Source organism: Cibotium barometz, chromosome 54 (genome assembly GCF_041138505.1).
Source record: "Cibotium barometz isolate CiBa-2024 chromosome 54, ASM4113850v1, whole genome shotgun sequence".
NCBI classification, from domain to species: Eukaryota; Viridiplantae; Streptophyta; class Polypodiopsida; order Cyatheales; family Cibotiaceae; genus Cibotium; species Cibotium barometz.
Window position 1 is genome coordinate 6,471,497 of NC_141099.1, and position 19,708 is coordinate 6,491,204.

The following is a 19,708-nucleotide window of genomic DNA, read 5'->3' on the forward strand; positions in this document are numbered from 1 at the left end:
CTACATGAAGGCAGCCGACTAGGGATAAAAGACCTCCACGACTGGGAAAAATCCCAAGACCATAAAATTGGGAATAAATATGGGTAAAATATGAGTGAGGGGTGACCAGCCCCTCTGACTAACATGGTCAGCCCTAGAGGCTAAAATAGGACACCAAATAGGAAGCCAGCAAGTAGGGGATGATGTCTAACAAACGCAGCCACGACAGATACCATGGAGCCGACAGCATCTTTTGCAGCCGACAGATCCTTCAATGTCCTCCATGTCCTGCTCCAAGTCCAACTTTGGCCACTACTGCACCTCATGCTCCTAAATTCTGGTTCTAGTCATCTTTTCTGGCTGCCCCTTTTGGATTAGCTTCTGAAAATGTCCATGGCAATTCTTGCACATGACACCTTGGGAGACCATTGCAAGTAATGGTTGGGGTAGGCTCCAAGGACAATCCTAGGTAGTGTGAGAATGGGTATCCCTCACCCGCTAAAAACTCCCAATCTCCATGTCACTTACTCTTGTATTATAGCAATGGATTGAGGCCTCCAAGCTTTCGTAGCTACCCAAGCCTCATAATGTTGTCATTTTAAATGAATTGAGTCCAACTTGAGCCTTGTACTATGCACTGTGTAGTATTGAATTTTGGGGTAGGGCTTATAGTGCCCAACTTCTGGAACCTCACTAGCCACGACTCACAATGGAGTAATTTCAGCTTTGAAATTTGGGAAAGCTCTCATAAGATAGTAACATGTAGATCAAAAGGAGAGAGGGTTATCCAAAGAAGCTTTAAAAACGATGAAGAGGCACAAAGGCAGGGGCTTGTAGGGGAATCCATGAATAGTAGAGGAGAGACTCCAAACCACACGACTAGAAGAAGATATTATCCATTATGAGTTTTGAAATATTACTTAATAATATATTTTTCAAAGTGATAGTACTAGGTACTAGGTAGTTACTAGTTGATAGTTGAAATTAAGTAGTTAAAACTTATGTTATTATTTGCCTACCTCTAGGGCCTAGGCTTTAGTATTTAGGTCTTATCTTTAACTTGATTATATATAGTCAAGTATGATTATTAATTAATTTAAATTTTGAAACTTATATTTTGAGATAGGACTTCTTTTGAAAATAAGAGAATCACCATAGACTTCACTCTTGACAACCAAAATTTGGGATTGAGTTTCTTTTGGAACCCAATTTTTGCCTTGGACTTCTCTTAACACCCAAAACTATGGATGATAACCATTGAAGCCTTCAAATTTCAGGCCTGCTCCACGGTGATCCACTGGCCCCGGAATAGGGTATGCCAGTCTAGGGCACATAGCCCAAAGCACAGGTGGATTATTTGGACGACCAAATAGTGACAGTAGGGATAAGAGTCTAGGCACCTGCATATGTGGATATTATTGTTCCCGTTGGATGTCTTATGCTCTCATTTTTTGAACTACTGAGATGCATCCCTTTCAGCAAAATATTGCAACTGCTCATAATCTACTGGTACAGGTAATGCATTGAGCCAGGTGAGGAGCTCGTTACAGGACCCAAAGAATGCGTTAACCTCTTGGAATCCGGACCTTGTGAATCCGTGCAGCAGCTGGGCGGGTGTAACTTGCACTAATCAGCATGTCACGGCATTGTAAGATGAGAACATAATCATACAAGTTTGTTCACATAATGACTTGGTAGAATTTGTATTTCCTAGCTCTCAAAAGAGGATTTTAAGTTTTTTAGTTCCTTTGCAGGGATCTTGCAGGGCTAGGACTATCTGGAACTCTGTCAAGCGCCATCGGTTCTCTGCCGGAACTACAATCCTTGTATGCTGAATAATATCTTGTACATTTTTGTAAACAGTTACTAGATTTTGAAAACCTTTTGGGGGACAAGTACTTTGGTTTGGTGGCTCATGAAATGTGGTTTTCCAAATGATATCTTTGAAGGTTTCCCATTTAGCAGGCAATAATTGATAGCAAGCTTGGTTGGATGGTGAGAATAATCTCATCTCAGTCATATTTGCATACCTGTTTTTAGAAGTCCATCCTAAGCACGGTGCATCATTTTGTTCACATGAAGATATAGGTGGCTGCTGCTACAGCTCTATTAGCCCCCATATGTGTAGTCGTCTGTTGTGGTGGTACTCCGACTCCATTGGACCATGAAAACGGTTACATATGTAGGGATGGTGTTCCATCAGAGGAGTAGGCCATCAATGCCACGGTTGCCATTGTGTCTGTTGCAGGTTGTCTCAACTATGCCACCCTATTGGAGCATTCAGTTCTGTACTGTTGCACATGTGAATGAGGGCCCTCTTATTGTGGTCAGATTTGCCTATGAGCCAGTGAGATGCTGGAATGCCCCACCAATGGTAGACGACCATGGCCAGGTGATGTATTGATATTGTCTCAACTATAGGGTAGTGGCATGTGTATTCAGGTCTTCCAAAAACCAAAATACTTTTCCCTGCATCTGAGTGCTGCAATGTCTTGTTCTAACTCAGTAAAGAGTTTATCTTGGTCAAGCCCATTATAAAACACGAATTTATGCACCCGCCATGGTTGCCAAGGTGTGTCTAAACAAGCTGAAATGCACCTCTTATGCGATCACGGAAACCCTCAAGTTGAGAATTTTCTTTAGCACATATTCAATGCCTGCAGTTTCTCACGGTGCTAATCATTAGATGGCCACCATAGAGAGTGCATGGCATGTGCATTATTTGCTGAGATCCGGTGAGCGTTCAATGCCAACAACACAAGGTCTGTAACTAATCGGGGACCTGGAGCGATAGACAGACACTTCAAATACCAGACAGAGCTTTGAAATACAGCGGAAGAACCATAAACAATATTAAAACACTGCACTGAGCCAGAACGGCCGGCCCCTCATAGGAACTTCTTTATTTAGATAGAAGTTTTAACAAGAAACCGAGGTGTGGGTGCAAACTTGCACCGGATTTTCCACGAAGCAACAACAAGGCTCATGATCAGGTCTCTTTCCAGATACAAAGGCAAAACAGCCCTGGAAACTGTCCCCAAATCAGCCCCGAAACAGTCCGAAATCTGTCTCAAACAGCCCCAAATCAACCGTGTCTCATGGGAAATAGCTCAGAGGACAACACAGCTGTACGGCCAGCATTGAGAGTGTGAGAAACTGCTGTACAACCAGTTCGTGCTGCAGCCCGACGAACCAGAGAGAGAGAGAGAGAGAGAGAGAGATACACAGCTGTCAGCCTGTTGTCAACTCTCCAGCTGCCAGCCAAACCCGTAAGCGACCAGTGAAAGTAATAGCATGAACTGCAGGCGACCAGCTCCAATGCAAGAGGAGAGAGAGAATAGGTGCTGTACGGCCAGTGAAGAATAGGGAGAGAAGTCCAAAAAGTGCAGCCCGCCTCTCATCTCACGTGTCTCTCTTCAAAAGATAGCCCCTCTTCCTCCTTTTAATAAAGTCGACCAGCCTATAATAGCCCATGCTTTCTTTTAAACCAAAAGTGGCTCAGCTTATTAAAAATAACTGCTTTTGTGCTTCTCCCAAACTTGCTCCCCAAGTTTCAGCTAGGTGCCTCTTTTTGTCCACCTATCCATGCCCAAAATAATAATATGTCCAACCTTTCATTAAAGATATATGAACACATTGACTTATAAGCATTATAAGTCACTTTGATGAATAAAATCCCATGCTGCTCATGCTTTGTAGCCATCTTTCAGGCCAAACTTTTCTAGTAAATGCTTCAGCTTTCTTCTGTGGAAAATCCTCGTTCTCAACGTGGTTTTGCTCTGTGTATGGGCTTGCCCCAAAACACTGATAAAATTTGGTGAAGGGACCAAATGGTGACAAGGTCTGCTGCTTTATGCACGATTTCCTCAAATGCACCTCAAGATGCACTCCCTTATTCCAAGGGTACCATTGTAGTTTCAAAACCACATGTGAAGTGTCTGCTTGGTTCTAGAGGCTGCTTGTCCCTATGTAGGAGCAAGGGTTTGGTCACTTGTGTGGCTTTTTTCATGCATATTTCTTTAGTGAGCTTCCTGTTCTGAGGCGAGGTCTTCCCTGAAAAATAGCTGGTCGTGTTTCAAGAACTCTCTCTTGCCAAGTGTAAGGAAATCGCTTAATTGAAGAATTTAGCTAGGATATGGGCAATGATTTCACCACACAAGAAAAAAATAATCGCTGCAGCCCACATGATCCTTAGATCTACCATTATGGAGTTTCTTTATGGCATTCGTCACCTTAACAGTATTGAATAGAGAAGAAGTCACAACTTAAAGGAATGACTTCTGGGCAGCATCATGGGGGCCTTGGGTGAGGTGCAGGGTTGAGGCAATATATTGTTTATATGGAGAGACTCATACAGGTTGTATAACCAAAGAAGGTTTTGGTATAGGTAGGGATTGGGGGAGATAGATGGTTTGGAACAGTATAAAGTGATGTAGGTATAAGTAACATCAAGAAAAGGAGGTGTGGTAAGATCAGGAAGAATATTAGGCCGAGGATATCATGACATAGGGAAGATATGCAAGATCTTTTAATTAAGGCCATCTAATCCATTGCAGATATTTAGCCCACAAGCTTTCTTCCTATCCATTAGAGGATGCCCATGTTCTGTAACATTTCTTGTCATCTGATACTCTCATGAAGGGAATTAATGTTAGTGGGATTCAAAACGGGCCCAGTCACCTGCTCTTGCCCAACTAGCTAGCACTTCATGACTTTTTTAGTCTGTTCATGTTGCACCCCATTGCCCATTCCTGTCCGTCCAGCTGGCACCTGATCACTCAATCCGTTTGTGTTTCTGGTGCATTAAGACGCTACTCTCGTCTATCTATGTGGGCCAGTTTGCACCTTGTCGTCTGTCTCGCTCTGTGACCAATGTGGTTTTGAAAGGTTCCATTTTTTTGTGAGCTTTCTAGGTGTTGTTGATTAGAGATAGGTCTTTTTTTCACTAGTTTAAGGAGTGGTATGAACATTTGTTTGATGGTTTCATAGAATTGCTAGATGTAAGAGAAGTTAAGAGAACAGTAATGCTTATGCAAGGGATTTTATGTTATGGTGTGCAAAGTGCCACACTGATGCTCATGCATATGGGTTTTATGTGCAGGGTAGTTCAAGACAACATGATAAGTGGATCTTTGCCCAGTGAGCTGGGAAATTTGTCACAACTTGTGGCTCTGAAGGCTCAAAACAATTCTTTTGATGGTATCATTCCAAGTAGCTTGGGAAATCTTTCTCTGCTAAGGACTCTGTAAGGCTTTTGAACTTGATCAACATCATTTTGATGCCTTGGAATGCTACTTTATCAAATCCAACTACACATGTGAATTGCATCATGAAATTCTTGCGGTTAATTAATGCTGCTAAAATTCATTCAGAGCCTTGCTTTGTACTTTTATATTGTTCATCTCCTGTTACTCTTGTTGTTTTTGTAGTTTTCCATGAGATCCAGTACTTCTCCTCATACTGGAGCCTCATCTGTAGGCAGAGTCACTAGTGTAACCATGTTCAATCAGCAAGTCCCTCTTTGGGTTGTGGTGCGTCTTTGTAGAAAGATGACATCTCTATTAGCATATTATCCACTACCTCGTGTAAACATGTTCAATTGGCAAGCCTCTCTTTGAAATGTGGTGTCTCCATACAAAGATGACATCTCCAGTAGTACATGTCTGAGTGAAGTTGCCTGGGCTGACTAAATTTTTCCATTGCAATTCTAAACTGCTATGCAGAGTTTTCTGTGGTCCCATATGCTGTGCAGCTCTATTCACTTGATCCATTTTTTTTGCTTCTACACCATTTCAGGACCTTTTTTTTTTTTTGTATTTGTGTCATGGGCGAGGCTTCATTTTCTCTGCTGTGGATTGTGGAGGAGGGCTTTCAGTTTTGTCAATCTCTCCCCATCAAGAGTATCACGTGCTTGTACCTGCAGTGATGCCAATTATGCCCACCTAGCTGGAAGCGTACTCATCCACATAAAATCTGTCAATGCGAGAGAGGTTCAGTAATTTCATCCTCCTCTCTGACCCAAAAAACCAGAGGCTCTTGTCAGTGCGTCCAAACTGTGGTAGGTGACACAGATCCCATGTCCTCATTGTTGAAAGATGTGATCTACATTATTTGTAGGCACACTACCTTAGGATGGTGGATTTAATACTTGGAGACCTTAGACTAAGATTTTATTAATCATAGTTCACTTGGGTAACCTTAGGGACTCAAGTAGTGTGTGGACTAGGTCCAGTGGGCATTGCAAGTGGATGCAAGTGGCATGGCAACTTGCTCTAGGCGCCTTCTTCTCTCTAGGCGTATAAATACCCCCTTGCCCTATGTGGGTGTACACTTCTTATTGTATCCTATGTGGTGGACTCCTTTGTGGAGAGAAATAGTAGTGAACCTTGTGGTACCAACACTCTTGTCACATGTCTATCCTTTGTGCAAGTTTTGTTTCACTCTCATGTAGAATCTTGTGCTAGAGACAAGCCATCTATGCTTGGTCTCATAAGCTATTGCATAAGAGTGGTTATTTGTTGGTTTACTTTACTGTCTATTTGGGTTTATGATTCATTGCTAAACCAAGTAGATTAAAGATCGGGCTAAGCTCTTGCTTAGTGTGAAAAGCTTCGTAATCTTCACATGGTATCAGAGCCCCCCTTCTTGGGAGTGCTCCTTGTCATAATGGGAGAGGGAGCATTTGTGAATCTAGGTGTTATGGCAGCTTCTTTGTGTTGGAGGTCTCTTTTTCATTGCTCTAACTAAGTGGCATATTTAGAGTGCTTAAGCCTTCCTAATCTTTGTGTGAGAGGGATTAAGAATCTTTGTGATTGTCTAGTGGGCAATATACATCTACTCATTCTATTGTGTGCAAACATAGAGTGAGAGAGGGAAAGCATTTACTAGAGATATATCATTCTCATCAATCTTTTGAGTGACACAATAAAAAGGTGAGAGTTCTTCAAGCATTCTTTATGAGTCATAAAAGAGATACATCTTTGTTTTTCTGAGTGAAAGAGAGGTTTCTTGAGTGTTGGAGAGAGTGAGATTGTCGATACTATTTTGGACTGTTTCACAACTTGTGTTAACGCTTTGAAGCCTTTTCATTAAAGGTGAATACAGGTAGCTTATCATTTTTGGGATTTACTTGGAATTTCTCAAGCCTTTTACAAGTCCTAGTGCATAAAGGACACTACCTCTTTTTTAAGTGTGTCCACACATCACTGGTGGTCACAAAGTGAGAAGTTTATTATGTCAAGAAAAGATGCATGGCATGTTCATGTGAATCAAGCACTACAAATCCTAAGCACATTAAGCCAAAAATTTAAAAAATCAAATCTCAAGTGAGCAAGAAACCCCATTATTACCAGGCAACAAGGAAATTAGGTTTCTCAAAATTCATGGGTATGTATATGCATTTGTATGGGGAGGGTGGTTTCTAGCATTTGAAGCTTTAGCATTGGCTATTTTTTTTTGAGTATAACTCTTGTTGTACAAACCCTCATCTATAAAGGGTTCTTCCTACTCAGAGAGGGTAGTCTTTCATTTTGTAGCAATGGGGAGCAATGGGAATGGGTATTTTAAAAAGGGGATAGATTTGATGGGACTAAATATCACACTTGGGCCATCAAGATACAAATGGCTATGATAGATAGAGAGCTTTGGGGAATTGTGAATGGGATTGAAAGGAAACCTAGTGCTAGGAATCCTGATATGGTTGCAAAATGGGAGAGCAATGATGCAAAAGCTCTCTCATACATCATCAATAGTTTAAGTGATAACCGAATTCATCAAGTCAGTTCCTCCCCTACCACTAATGATGCTTGGTTAAGGTTAAGAGCAATTTTTGGTCAAGTCAATGCTGCATCTTAAAGAAGAAATTGTATAGATTGGAGAAAGAGAAGAAAACCAGAGTGGCTTCTCACATTAATGACATTAGGTGCTTGATAGACTAGCTTACTGGAGCTGGTGTGGTAAAGTAAACCAACACCATGAGTCTTGTGGGTTGATTACCATGAGTACATAACATGCACATTCCTAAAAGGTGAATTTGGGCATGTTCCTGGATTCATCTAGGTATATAATTCAGCTGTATTAGCAGACATGCAGATTTCACATTGTGAAGTTTTCGTCCGAGTTGCGGCCAGTTGATATTGTGCTAATTCTTTCTATCTTTAGCGGTGCATTTGCTCTATTAACTACTTATTTGCTGTACTAATTCTTTCTATTTGCTACTTCCCTTAGTACCAGGCTTCATTATGGCTGAGTCTGCCCTGCATCTCCGGAGGTTTGATAGAAACTCAGTACGAAGGGCTTTGTGTGAATATATGCTCGTGTGTGTGTGTGTGTGTGTGTGTGGAGTGCGTGTGTGAGAGCATATCTTGATACAGAGTTATACACCCACTATTGGCCACTGATGACGTTAGTGGGGATGTCGTAGTATCTAGTCCATACTATGCATAATGGAGTTGATAGTTATATAGTCTTGTGGGTTGACTACCATGAGTATATAACATGCACGTTCCTAAAAGGTGAATTTGGGCATGTTCTTGGATTCATCTAGGTATATATATATATAAGAAGAAGCTGTTTTCATTTTTCTTGCAAGTATGCTTGAAACATATGAGCAATGTGTCAGTGTCATTGCAAATCAACCCAATCTAACCCTTGTCACAGTGTCATCTTCACTCATTCTAGAGGAGACAAGATTGGAAGGAAGGAAAGTCTCTACTTCAACTACTTTACCTGCCAATGATTCAACAGTTCCTCAAAACACAAGAGAGACAACTTTTGTGATGGATGGTCAAAAGGAGAAGTTCAAGACTCCAAGGTCTTGTTTCTACTGCAAAAAGAAGGGCCATGCAATCAAGGATTGCTACAAGAAAAAGAGAGATGAGGAAAATGAAGCTAAAGACAAGAAGGAAGAAACTACAAGGCATGAAGCAAACCTTGTAGACACCTTGTTCTAGTAATGGGCCTAAGGCCTTTGTAATAGCCAATGGACTAAGTTATCCTTGTGATGGCCAGTGGACAACCTATCCTTGTTTTATCCCTTTGTGTGAGTATCTTGGTCTACACACCCTACGAGGTATGTATGTAGATCAAGAGAGGGTGTTGAAAGTTGTGATCTACATTATATGTAGGCACACTACCTTCGGATGGTGGATTTAATACGTGGAGACCTTAGACTAAGATTTTATTAATCATAGTTCACTTGGGTAACCTTAGGGACTCAAGTAGTGTGTGGACTAGGTCCAGTGGGCATTGCAAGTGGATGCAAGTGGCATGGCAAGGCGCCTTCTTCTCTCTAGGTGTATAAATACCCCCTTGCCCTATGTGGGTGTACACTTCTTATTGTATCCTATGTGATGGACTCCTTTGTGGAGAGAAATAGTAGTGAACCTGGTGGTACCAACCCTCTTGTAGTATGTCTATCCTTTTTGCAAGTTTTGTTTCACTCTCATGTAGAATCTTGTGCTAGAGACAAGCCATCTATGCTTGGTCTCATAAGCTATTGCTTAAGATGGTCAATTGTTGGTTTACTTTATTGTCTATTTGGGTTTATGATTAAAGATTGGGTTAAGCTCTTGCTTAGTGTGAAAAGCTTTCTAATCTTTTCACACTCACGTCCCTGAGGACTCGCCATGTAAGCATGTTTCTAAAGGGTGGCTGCCCATTGGTGGATTATGGAAAAGCTTTCTAGTAGCCCTATGCAGACATGGGTGGACTTCAAAGAAAGATTTTATGCATAGTTTTTGCCTCCAAATGTAGTAGAGAAGATCATGAGAAAATGGGACAAGATAGAGCAAAAGGATAATGAGTCCGTGCAGGCATATGTAAACAGATTTTGGAAGATCTATTTGGAGGTCTCTCTATTTTTGCTTGTGGGTGAACTTGAGAAGAAAAGGAAGTTAAAGTCCGGGCTCCAACCGGTCTACAAATCCGGACTTGATACGCATCGTAATGCTGCTTTACGGGACTACATTCCATTTCACTCTTGCCACCACTGAGCAATTGGAGCACAAATTGCAGTGTTTTGGCAAAGGAGATTATGCATTCAAGGGCAAAGAAAGGGTTGGTCATAGCATGCAAAAGAGTGGACAGCATGCTAAACCTTTTGTGAAAGATGTAAAGAGTGGTGGGAACGCTGAAAATAAGCGGTCAAAGGATGTCTCTTAGAAAAAGCACAAGAGCAATATGTCAAGGAGGGCAAGTGCTTCTCATGTGGCGGCCAAGATCATATGTTTCGTGAATGTCCTAAGCGAATGAATAAGGACAATGAGGAGCAACAAAAGGCTAATGTGCATGCCATTCCCGATGTGCAAGGGAATACAGGTAAGGTTGACAAAGAGAGGATGGTTTGCGATGTAACTTGGTTGAACACAATGCTAATCAATACACTTAAATACACTAAGATTTGAAGGACACTTGCTCAAATACAAGAAGTAAATTGCTGAATTGACAAGAGGCACACAATGAGCCGGAACGGCCGACCCCTCCCTTGAGTAAATTGTATTACTATTGGAGAAATTCAATACATAGCTTCACGGGCATTCATTGCCAAATCCTCCATGCCAATGCATATGAAATTCAGCATTTAGAAAACAATGGTATGTCGATGTAGATCACCAAGGAGCTGCCTTGATGCCCGGCCCGACTTCAGTGCCCATATTCTCTACCATTGGCTCTATGTTCTACCAAGCAAGGTAGCAACATCTTCAAGAGCACATAGGACAAGAGAAATACTACACAGGGCGGCTAAACAAGGAGTCCTGCCCTTCTACTGAGTAAGTAATGACAACACATTGTCCAATTAGCTTACCAGTCTTCATAGAAGTTGTTGCAAGCGGAAGCCTTCGCGTTGGAAGCTTTAGAAGCGTTGATATCTTCAATTTGCCGCAATCCTTCGCGACAAAAGTCTTCAAGAGGATGAAGGGAACCTTGGGAAAGCTTCCCCTATGGTTCAACTTGAGAAAGGAAGGCTGAAATTAGGGTTTTCAGCAAAAAGACCAGAAATTACAGCAAAAATGAGAGCTGTTTTGCTGAATTTCAGTCATTGGGAGTGAGTAGGAGAGTGATTAGCACTTGGAAACACTCTTGGAGGCTTGGAAAACACCCTAGCAAGTTGGGTATGGCTATGGAGAGCTTGGAAATGGAGAGAAATGGTGGAAAAACAGAGTTTTCAGCCTCCAAAAATCCTCATGAAGAGAAAACACGAATTTCTCTTAATAAGTAAGTGAATTGGGGTCCAATCAGGTGAAGGGACATGGGGAGATGCCCATTTATGAGTAAAAAGGAAGGATCAGGTCCTGGACATTGAGTCTTGTCCGCCTCGGGACTTCAGTGAGTGTGAACTTGGAAGAGGTCATAATTTATAAGTGACTTTTGGGCGCCCAAACTTTAATGAAGTGGGAACGCACTCACTTATAAATATTGGCTAAGTCCTAAGGGCTATTTGAGCCTAAATTGGGTAATACTTACCACCTGTTCACATGCCACACAACCATGTCAGCAGACAGTTTCACACGCACGGTTCACGGGCGGGCGTCCCCTTACCCGGAACTACACATAGGTCATGCAGGCATGAAAACAACATGCAATTTCATTTGCAGGCAAGCACATAAAGATGCTATGCAATGCAGCATTGGCATGAGCAATTTCCGTTCATGAAACCATATAAGACCAGGCGTTTCCAGGCAAGTATACGCAATACCAGACCCAGTGGAAAGCCAATCCTCCAGGTGTTTCCGGGCATGTACACAAAGGCACAAGTCCCAGCGGAAAGCCAAGTCCTCCAGGCGTTTCCGGGCATGTACACAAAGGCACAAGTCCCAGCGGAAAGCCAAGTCCTCCAGATATTCCGGGCATGATAACATCAAGTCCCAGCGGAATATCATATCCAACTATACAGCATGACACGTGTCAATCTCCTGCATAGGCATATTCCATAAGCCATGGACACCAATCCAATATGTACATAGTGTGAAAGCAAGAGTGAACCATTTGGGTGGCCAAATGGTGACATTCCCCCCCGCTTCTAAACAGTTGTCCGCAACTGAAATGCATCCAAATATGTCTGAAGCACATGCGGGCAATCTTTGAAGAACTCTTCATCTACCCATTTAGCATCAATGGGAAGATAGTTCTTAAACTTCACAAGGTAACGCCTCACAACTTTGCCTGCAGCAAGCTTGCGTTCCTTGTGATACACAATCTGCTCTGGCTGCAAGATCTCCTCAAGCTCATCCACTTCTGGTGGATCCTCAATGACCATTTCACTGGGCTCCGGCCCTACATACTTGCGAAGGAGACTCACATGAAAAGCATTGTGTATGTGCCAATGACTAGGTAATGCCAATCTGAAAGCCACTTCATTGATCTTCTCGATCACTCGAAAAGGTCCATAGTACCTGGTTGCAAGCTTAGGATATGCACCCTCTTTGCCAGGCCTCTTTGCAAGTCTTGCTTTCTCAAATTTCAGCAATACCCAATCATTCTCTTTAACATCCAATTGCCTTCTATGCTTGTCGGCAGCCTTTTTATGCTTGTCTTGTGACCTTGCAATGGCTGTCCGCACCTGAGCAAAAGCAATATCCAAGTCTCTTACATACTCATCAGCTGCAAATATCTCATCCTTTGTGCGAAGGATGGGTGGCAAAACCACCTTACCATAAACAATCTCAAACGGGGCCTTTCCCGTAGATGCATGCACCGTGTTGTTGTATGCAAATTCCACAAGCGGTAAGTACTTCTCCCAAGAAGACTTCTGATCCGCCACATAACATTTCAAGAGATCCAACACGGCTGAATTTGCAGCCTCACTTTGCCCATCCGTTTGAGGGTGATAAGCTGATGAGAAGTCCAATTTGGTGCCCATATTATCAAATAAGGCCCGCCAAAAGAGACTTGTAGTCCTGGGATCTCTATCCCCCACAATGGACTTCGGCATTCCATGATGTTTGAACACTTGTGCAAGATATATTTTAACCATATGCTCAGCTTTGATGGTCTTTTTGACCGGCAAGAAATGAGCTTGCTTGCTAAACCTGTCCACAATTGTCCAAATTGCATCATTACCCTGTTGGGTACGTGGCAAGTCCATAATGAAATCCATTGTAATACTTTCCCATGGCTGCGTGGGAATAGGCAATGGCTGAAGCAAACCTGGTGCCTTTTGCCTGTCAAATTTGACCTTTTGACAGGTGATACATGCACGTACATGTGCCTCTATGTCCTTCCGCATACCTGGCCAAAAGAAATACCGCTCAATCATGTGCGTAGTAGGCATTATGCCTCTATGACCAGCATATGGAGGAGCATGGTACTCATCCAAAACCTTTTGCCTCATGTCAGACACTACACATAGGCAATTATCTTTCATGAGATAACCCTCTTTGATCACATATGAGGCATGTGCATGACCAGCCATCAAATCAGCCCAAATAGTGGCAAAATCAGCATCCGTATGATACAAATCACGCATGGTAGACAAGTCCCCATGAGAGGCAACCGAGATAGCTGCTACATACGGCTTTCGTGACAATGCATCGGCCACTACATTCTTCTTTCCCGGGGTGTGCAAGATCTGAAAATGAAACATAGAGAGGAAATTGGCCATCCTCATATGCTTCTCTGACAATTTAGTTTGAGTAAGAAAATATCTCAAACTCTGGTGATCTGTCTTCACAGTGAAATCAGCCCCAAGAAGGTAATGTTTCCATATAGTAAGTGCATGAATTACAGCCAAGAGCTCTTTCTCATAAATGCCAAGAGATAGCTCTGCATCATGCAATCTACGACTCTCATAAGCCACGGCATGTCCCTCTTGAGTAAGGACAGCCCCTATGCAATTTCCAGATGCATCACATTCCACACAAAAAGGCTTTTGCAAATCCGGAACGATCAACACTGGACCATGAGTAGTTGCATCTTTCAATGCGAGGAATGCATCTCTCTCTACATTAGTCCATTTGAACACGGCCTTCTTCTTTGTCAAATCATGCAAAGGAGAAGCAATCCATGCAAAGTGCCGAATGAACCTGCGGTAGTAAGAGCATAATCCAAGAAAACTGCGGATCTCATGCACTGAACTCAATTCGGGCCAATTCCGAATTGCATCAATCTTTGCAGGATCCATCCGCACTCCATCTTTGGACACAATATGCCCAAGATAATGTATCTCTGACAAGAAGAACTCACTCTTCTTTGAATTTATGAAGAGTTTATGCTTATGGAGCTCTTCAAAAACAATAGCCAAATGAGATTTATGCTCTTCTTCGGTCTTCGAGAAGACTAGGATGTCATCAAAGAAGACACCTGTAAATTTCCTGTACCCACGGAATATGCGATCCATCATTCTATTGAATGTAGCCGGGGCATTTGTAAGACCAAAAGGCATAACAAGATACTCATAAAGCCCAAATGCTGTCCTGAAAGCAGTTTTGTGTACATCCTGAGGCACTACACGCACTTGATGATATCCACTCTTGAGATCAATTCGGCTAAAGCATGCCGATCCATCCAACTTGTCAAGGATGTCGTCTATGCGTGGAATCGGGAACCGATTCTTGATGGTAAGCTTATTCAAAGCTCTATAATCCACACACATACGAAAGGATCCATCCTTCTTTTGAACCAAGAGGACGGGTGAACAATATGGGGAAGAGCTTGGCTGAACCAAACCCTTCTCAAGAAGCTCATTCACTTGCTTCATGATCTCCTCTTTTTGGGATGCACTTACACGATAGGCTGGCCTATTAGGTGGTGAGCTACCCGGCACAAGATCAATGCGATGATCTTCCGGTCGTACAGGTGGTAACTCATTTGGTAACTCATCAGCAAAACAATCATTGTGCTCTTGCAAAAATTTCAGCCTATCATTACAAAGAGTGTTTACATGTACATTAGTTTTCTCAATAGGATCTCGTACAAAAATCAAGTACGCAAAAATACTCTTTTTCATTACTTTCTTAATTTGTACATGAGATACAAGGGGAATGGTATCACCCTCTTCACCAGCATCAATTACATGTTCTCGGCCTTTATGCATGAAGGTGATCTTGTTAGTCTTGTAAGCCTTGCACGGATCAATACGTGTATGCCAAGGCTTTCCAAGCAATACATCACAGCCATTCAAAGGCGCCACAAGAAAATCCTCATGATCCACATAGCCTTGAATGTGTATGCGCAACTTGCCAAAAATAGGCATGACCTGCACTTCTCTACCAACAAAGGCAGCCCCTGCTTCAATTTGAGGACCCATGTCCTCCACTTCAATACCCAAAGCAGCTGCCATCTGAGTGGATATGAAATTCTCCGATGCACAATCATCAAACATGAACAAAGCAGGTTGATCTTTGAGCTGTCCCCAAGCTTTACATACAACCCTACCTTTGCTATCATGTGAAGTGTTGCCCTGCACATCCGGAACCATATGCACATTAGGCTTCGGTACATTAGCATTTTCAGCTTTGTTCTTCTTATTTGGGCATGCTCTTGCCATGTGCTCAGTGCTGCCACAAGTAAAGCATTTGCCTTCACGCATATATTGCTCCTTCTTCTCAGCACTAAGACCAAAGTTTGCCGGCTTATAAGGGCGCTTGTTAGCAAACTTATTTTCAGCTTTTGGACCTGATTTGGCTTGGTTTTGGTCCCTTTTAGGTGGCTGTCCATCATTTTGCAGGTTTTGGACAGCCCTCTCTTTGCCTTGAAATGAGGGTTTAGCCTTATTGGATCGACTCAATTTGAGTTCCAATTGCTCGGTGGCGGTGGCGGGTGCGATTAATTGGTGTAAGGTATGACTAGGATACATTTGTAATCCCGCTTTGTACACGGGTTGCAATCCCGATTGAAACCTTCTCTTCCTTTCCGCCTCGGTGACATGCATAAATGGAGACACCTCCAAGAGCACTTTCCAAAACTTTTGTACATATGCATTTACCGATTCCCCCTCATTTTGCTTTACCCAATCCCACTTCATTGTTATCTCATTCAATGCATTGGGAGGCAAGAATTGAGCATAGAACCTCTCCTTGAACTCTTCCCATGATCTAACAGGATTCGGTGAGAGTTTCTCCGTGAGCCACCAATGGGCAGCAGTGCCTTTCATGAACATGCTTACATGCCGGATCATGGATTTCTGAGTGAAATCCTCATCACTGAAAGCAATATCAAACTGGGCAATAAAAGCAAGTGCCTTTGATGCATCATATTCTCCATGATATGTGTCAAACTTCACAGATTTGTCTCCGGCTTTGAAGTCACGAGACTTTGATGCATGTGTGTGCATCTCAACATGTTTTCCCCCATGTTTGTCCATTGGGACAACTCCTGTGACTGGTATCATTTTTGGACCAAAAGGTGATGCATAAGGCATAGATACATGTGCCCTGTAAGCATGAGGCATGGCTGGCCCCTCAACATGCATTGATACATTTTCAGCCATAGCTTCTCCCTCACGAGCACACTCGAAGGCATGAGTGGCATGAGAGATACGCGGAATACCTGCACCAACAGAAAATTGCAGCCCATGTTGCATGTGTTGTGCATGTACATTTTCAGCCGGCAATGGCGTTTGACATACATTTTGACCACTGCCATAAACATTGTATCCTTCACGGGCTACATGAGGTATTCCTGCATGGCGTGAAGTCACTGATTGTTCCTCTCCCATCGCATGGAGGTTCATCCTCTTAGACATAACTTCTTGTTCGGGCACTTGTGGGGATTCCAAGACATGTGGGATGGTTGCCTTTTCTGCATAGGCATCCTCGGTACGAGCCAAGTATGCACGTGCTGCATCCCTTGGTTGCATGTGCAACTCTTGAGCAATCATTGCCATTGCATGATCCATATAAGATTCAGCTTTCTTGGCCTTCAAACGATCATGTACCAATGGATCCTCGCGGCGATAGAGATTCAATTCTTCTTGTTGTGCATGGAGAAGAGCCTGCATACGAGTAAGTTCAGCTCTCAAGACTATGGACTCTTCTTCTTGCATCTTCTCTTTGCCACGAGACGGCTGTCCCACATATTCATGTTCCCTATTGTGCACCACATGAGTTTGCTCATCCTGTAAAGCATTGGAGGCATGCATTTCATTGTCCCTGCCACTTGTATTAGCATCTCCAACATTCATTGTATGGCTGTCCATAATGTTCTAAGTGTAGAGATAGCTAGTGTTCACGGTGATCGTCTCTCACGATAGAAGTGAAAGAGAACCGTATGCTCTGATACCAATGTAACTTGGTTGAACACAATGCTAATCAATACACTTAAATACACTAAGATTTGAAGGACACTTGCTCAAATACAAGAAGTAAATTGCTGAATTGACAAGAGGCACACAATGAGCCGGAACGGCCGACCCCTCCCTTGAGTAAATTGTATTACTATTGGAGAAATTCAATACATAGCTTCACGGGCATTCATTGCCAAATCCTCCATGCCAATGCATATGAAATTCAGCATTTAGAAAACAATGGTATGTCGATGTAGATCACCAAGGAGCTGCCTTGATGCCCGGCCCGACTTCAGTGCCCATATTCTCTACCATTGGCTCTATGTTCTACCAAGCAAGGTAGCAACATCTTCAAGAGCACATAGGACAAGAGAAATACTACACAGGGCGGCTAAACAAGGAGTCCTGCCCTTCTACTGAGTAAGTAATGACAACACATTGTCCAATTAGCTTACCAGTCTTCATAGAAGTTGTTGCAAGCGGAAGCCTTCGCGTTGGAAGCTTTAGAAGCGTTGATATCTTCAATTTGCCGCAATCCTTCGCGACAAAAGTCTTCAAGAGGATGAAGGGAACCTTGGGAAAGCTTCCCCTATGGTTCAACTTGAGAAAGGAAGGCTGAAATTAGGGTTTTCAGCAAAAAGACCAGAAATTACAGCAAAAATGAGAGCTGTTTTGCTGAATTTCAGTCATTGGGAGTGAGTAGGAGAGTGATTAGCACTTGGAAACACTCTTGGAGGCTTGGAAAACACCCTAGCAAGTTGGGTATGGCTATGGAGAGCTTGGAAATGGAGAGAAATGGTGGAAAAACAGAGTTTTCAGCCTCCAAAAATCCTCATGAAGAGAAAACACGAATTTCTCTTAATAAGTAAGTGAATTGGGGTCCAATCAGGTGAAGGGACATGGGGAGATGCCCATTTATGAGTAAAAAGGAAGGATCAGGTCCTGGACATTGAGTCTTGTCCGCCTCGGGACTTCAGTGAGTGTGAACTTGGAAGAGGTCATAATTTATAAGTGACTTTTGGGCGCCCAAACTTTAATGAAGTGGGAACGCACTCACTTATAAATATTGGCTAAGTCCTAAGGGCTATTTGAGCCTAAATTGGGTAATACTTACCACCTGTTCACATGCCACACAACCATGTCAGCAGACAGTTTCACACGCACGGTTCACGGGCGGGCGTCCCCTTACCCGGAACTACACATAGGTCATGCAGGCATGAAAACAACATGCAATTTCATTTGCAGGCAAGCACATAAAGATGCTATGCAATGCAGCATTGGCATGAGCAATTTCCGTTCATGAAACCATATAAGACCAGGCGTTTCCAGGCAAGTATACGCAATACCAGACCCAGTGGAAAGCCAATCCTCCAGGTGTTTCCGGGCATGTACACAAAGGCACAAGTCCCAGCGGAAAGCCAAGTCCTCCAGGCGTTTCCGGGCATGTACACAAAGGCACAAGTCCCAGCGGAAAGCCAAGTCCTCCAGATATTCCGGGCATGATAACATCAAGTCCCAGCGGAATATCATATCCAACTATACAGCATGACACGTGTCAATCTCCTGCATAGGCATATTCCATAAGCCATGGACACCAATCCAATATGTACATAGTGTGAAAGCAAGAGTGAACCATTTGGGTGGCCAAATGGTGACATGCGAAGCGTGGGGATAACTTAAGGATCAGCCTACACTCTTTATGTTTGATGATTGTGCCACAGACAACTTCATTTTTGTGGAGATGGCATCTGCATTGAACATTCATGTGGGGGACATGGGACCCCATATTGAGGCGGAGGCTGCTTTTGTGGGAAAACAAGTGTGAGTGACCCCTATCATTGGAAAGTTGCGCATACACATCCAGGGGTATCTTGATCATGAGATTTCTTGGTTGCACCATTGCAAGGATGTGATGTATTGCTGGGAAAGCCGAGGCATCACTGCATTGAGCCACACAAGGAGTACAAGACGACCCGGATTACTTTTATGCATAGAGGCCACATTCATGTTATTGATGCTGGCCAAGAAGGAGACTACATCCCAGTTGTATCTCATGTTTAGATTAATAAAGCAATGAGAAAGAGTGTTTCCGCATACTTAGTCTTTGTTTGTTATAAGGTTGAATGTAATGATGTATGCGTAGATACTCTCACAAGTGAAAGGCTGAAATTTTTACATGCATACAAGGATTGCATTGTAGATGCATTACCAGGAGAGCTACCTCCTGAGAGACCCGAGGATCATCGCATTGATTTGGTGCCATGTAGTTCCCCACCAAATAGACTTGCATATAGGGTAAACGGAGCACAGCAAGAGGAGATTATGAAACAGGTGACGGAGCTTTTGGACCGAGGTTTGGCTCACCAAGCTCTTCGCCATATTGCTCACCGGTCTTGCTAGTGCAAAAGAAGGATGGTTCCTTCCGTATGTGTGTGGATTACCGAGCTTTAAATAAGCTTACTATCAAGAACCAGTTTCCAATCCCACGCATAGATAACATCCTTGATA

The 19,708-nt window shown here is 42.9% G+C and overlaps 1 protein-coding gene across 1 annotated transcript in view; it reads left to right on the plus strand.

The window, feature by feature from the left end:
* Positions 1-19,708, plus strand: part of LOC147607814 (LRR receptor kinase SERK2-like) — an 81,723-nt gene that overhangs the window by 9,705 nt on the left and 52,310 nt on the right. Inside the window, exons 3-5 of the mRNA XM_086790086.1 lie at positions 1,495-1,627; positions 1,734-1,805; positions 5,081-5,224. Of these exons, the coding sequence (XP_086646212.1) occupies positions 1,495-1,627; positions 1,734-1,805; positions 5,081-5,224 (349 nt within the window). The remainder of the gene's footprint in view (positions 1-1,494; positions 1,628-1,733; positions 1,806-5,080; positions 5,225-19,708) is intronic.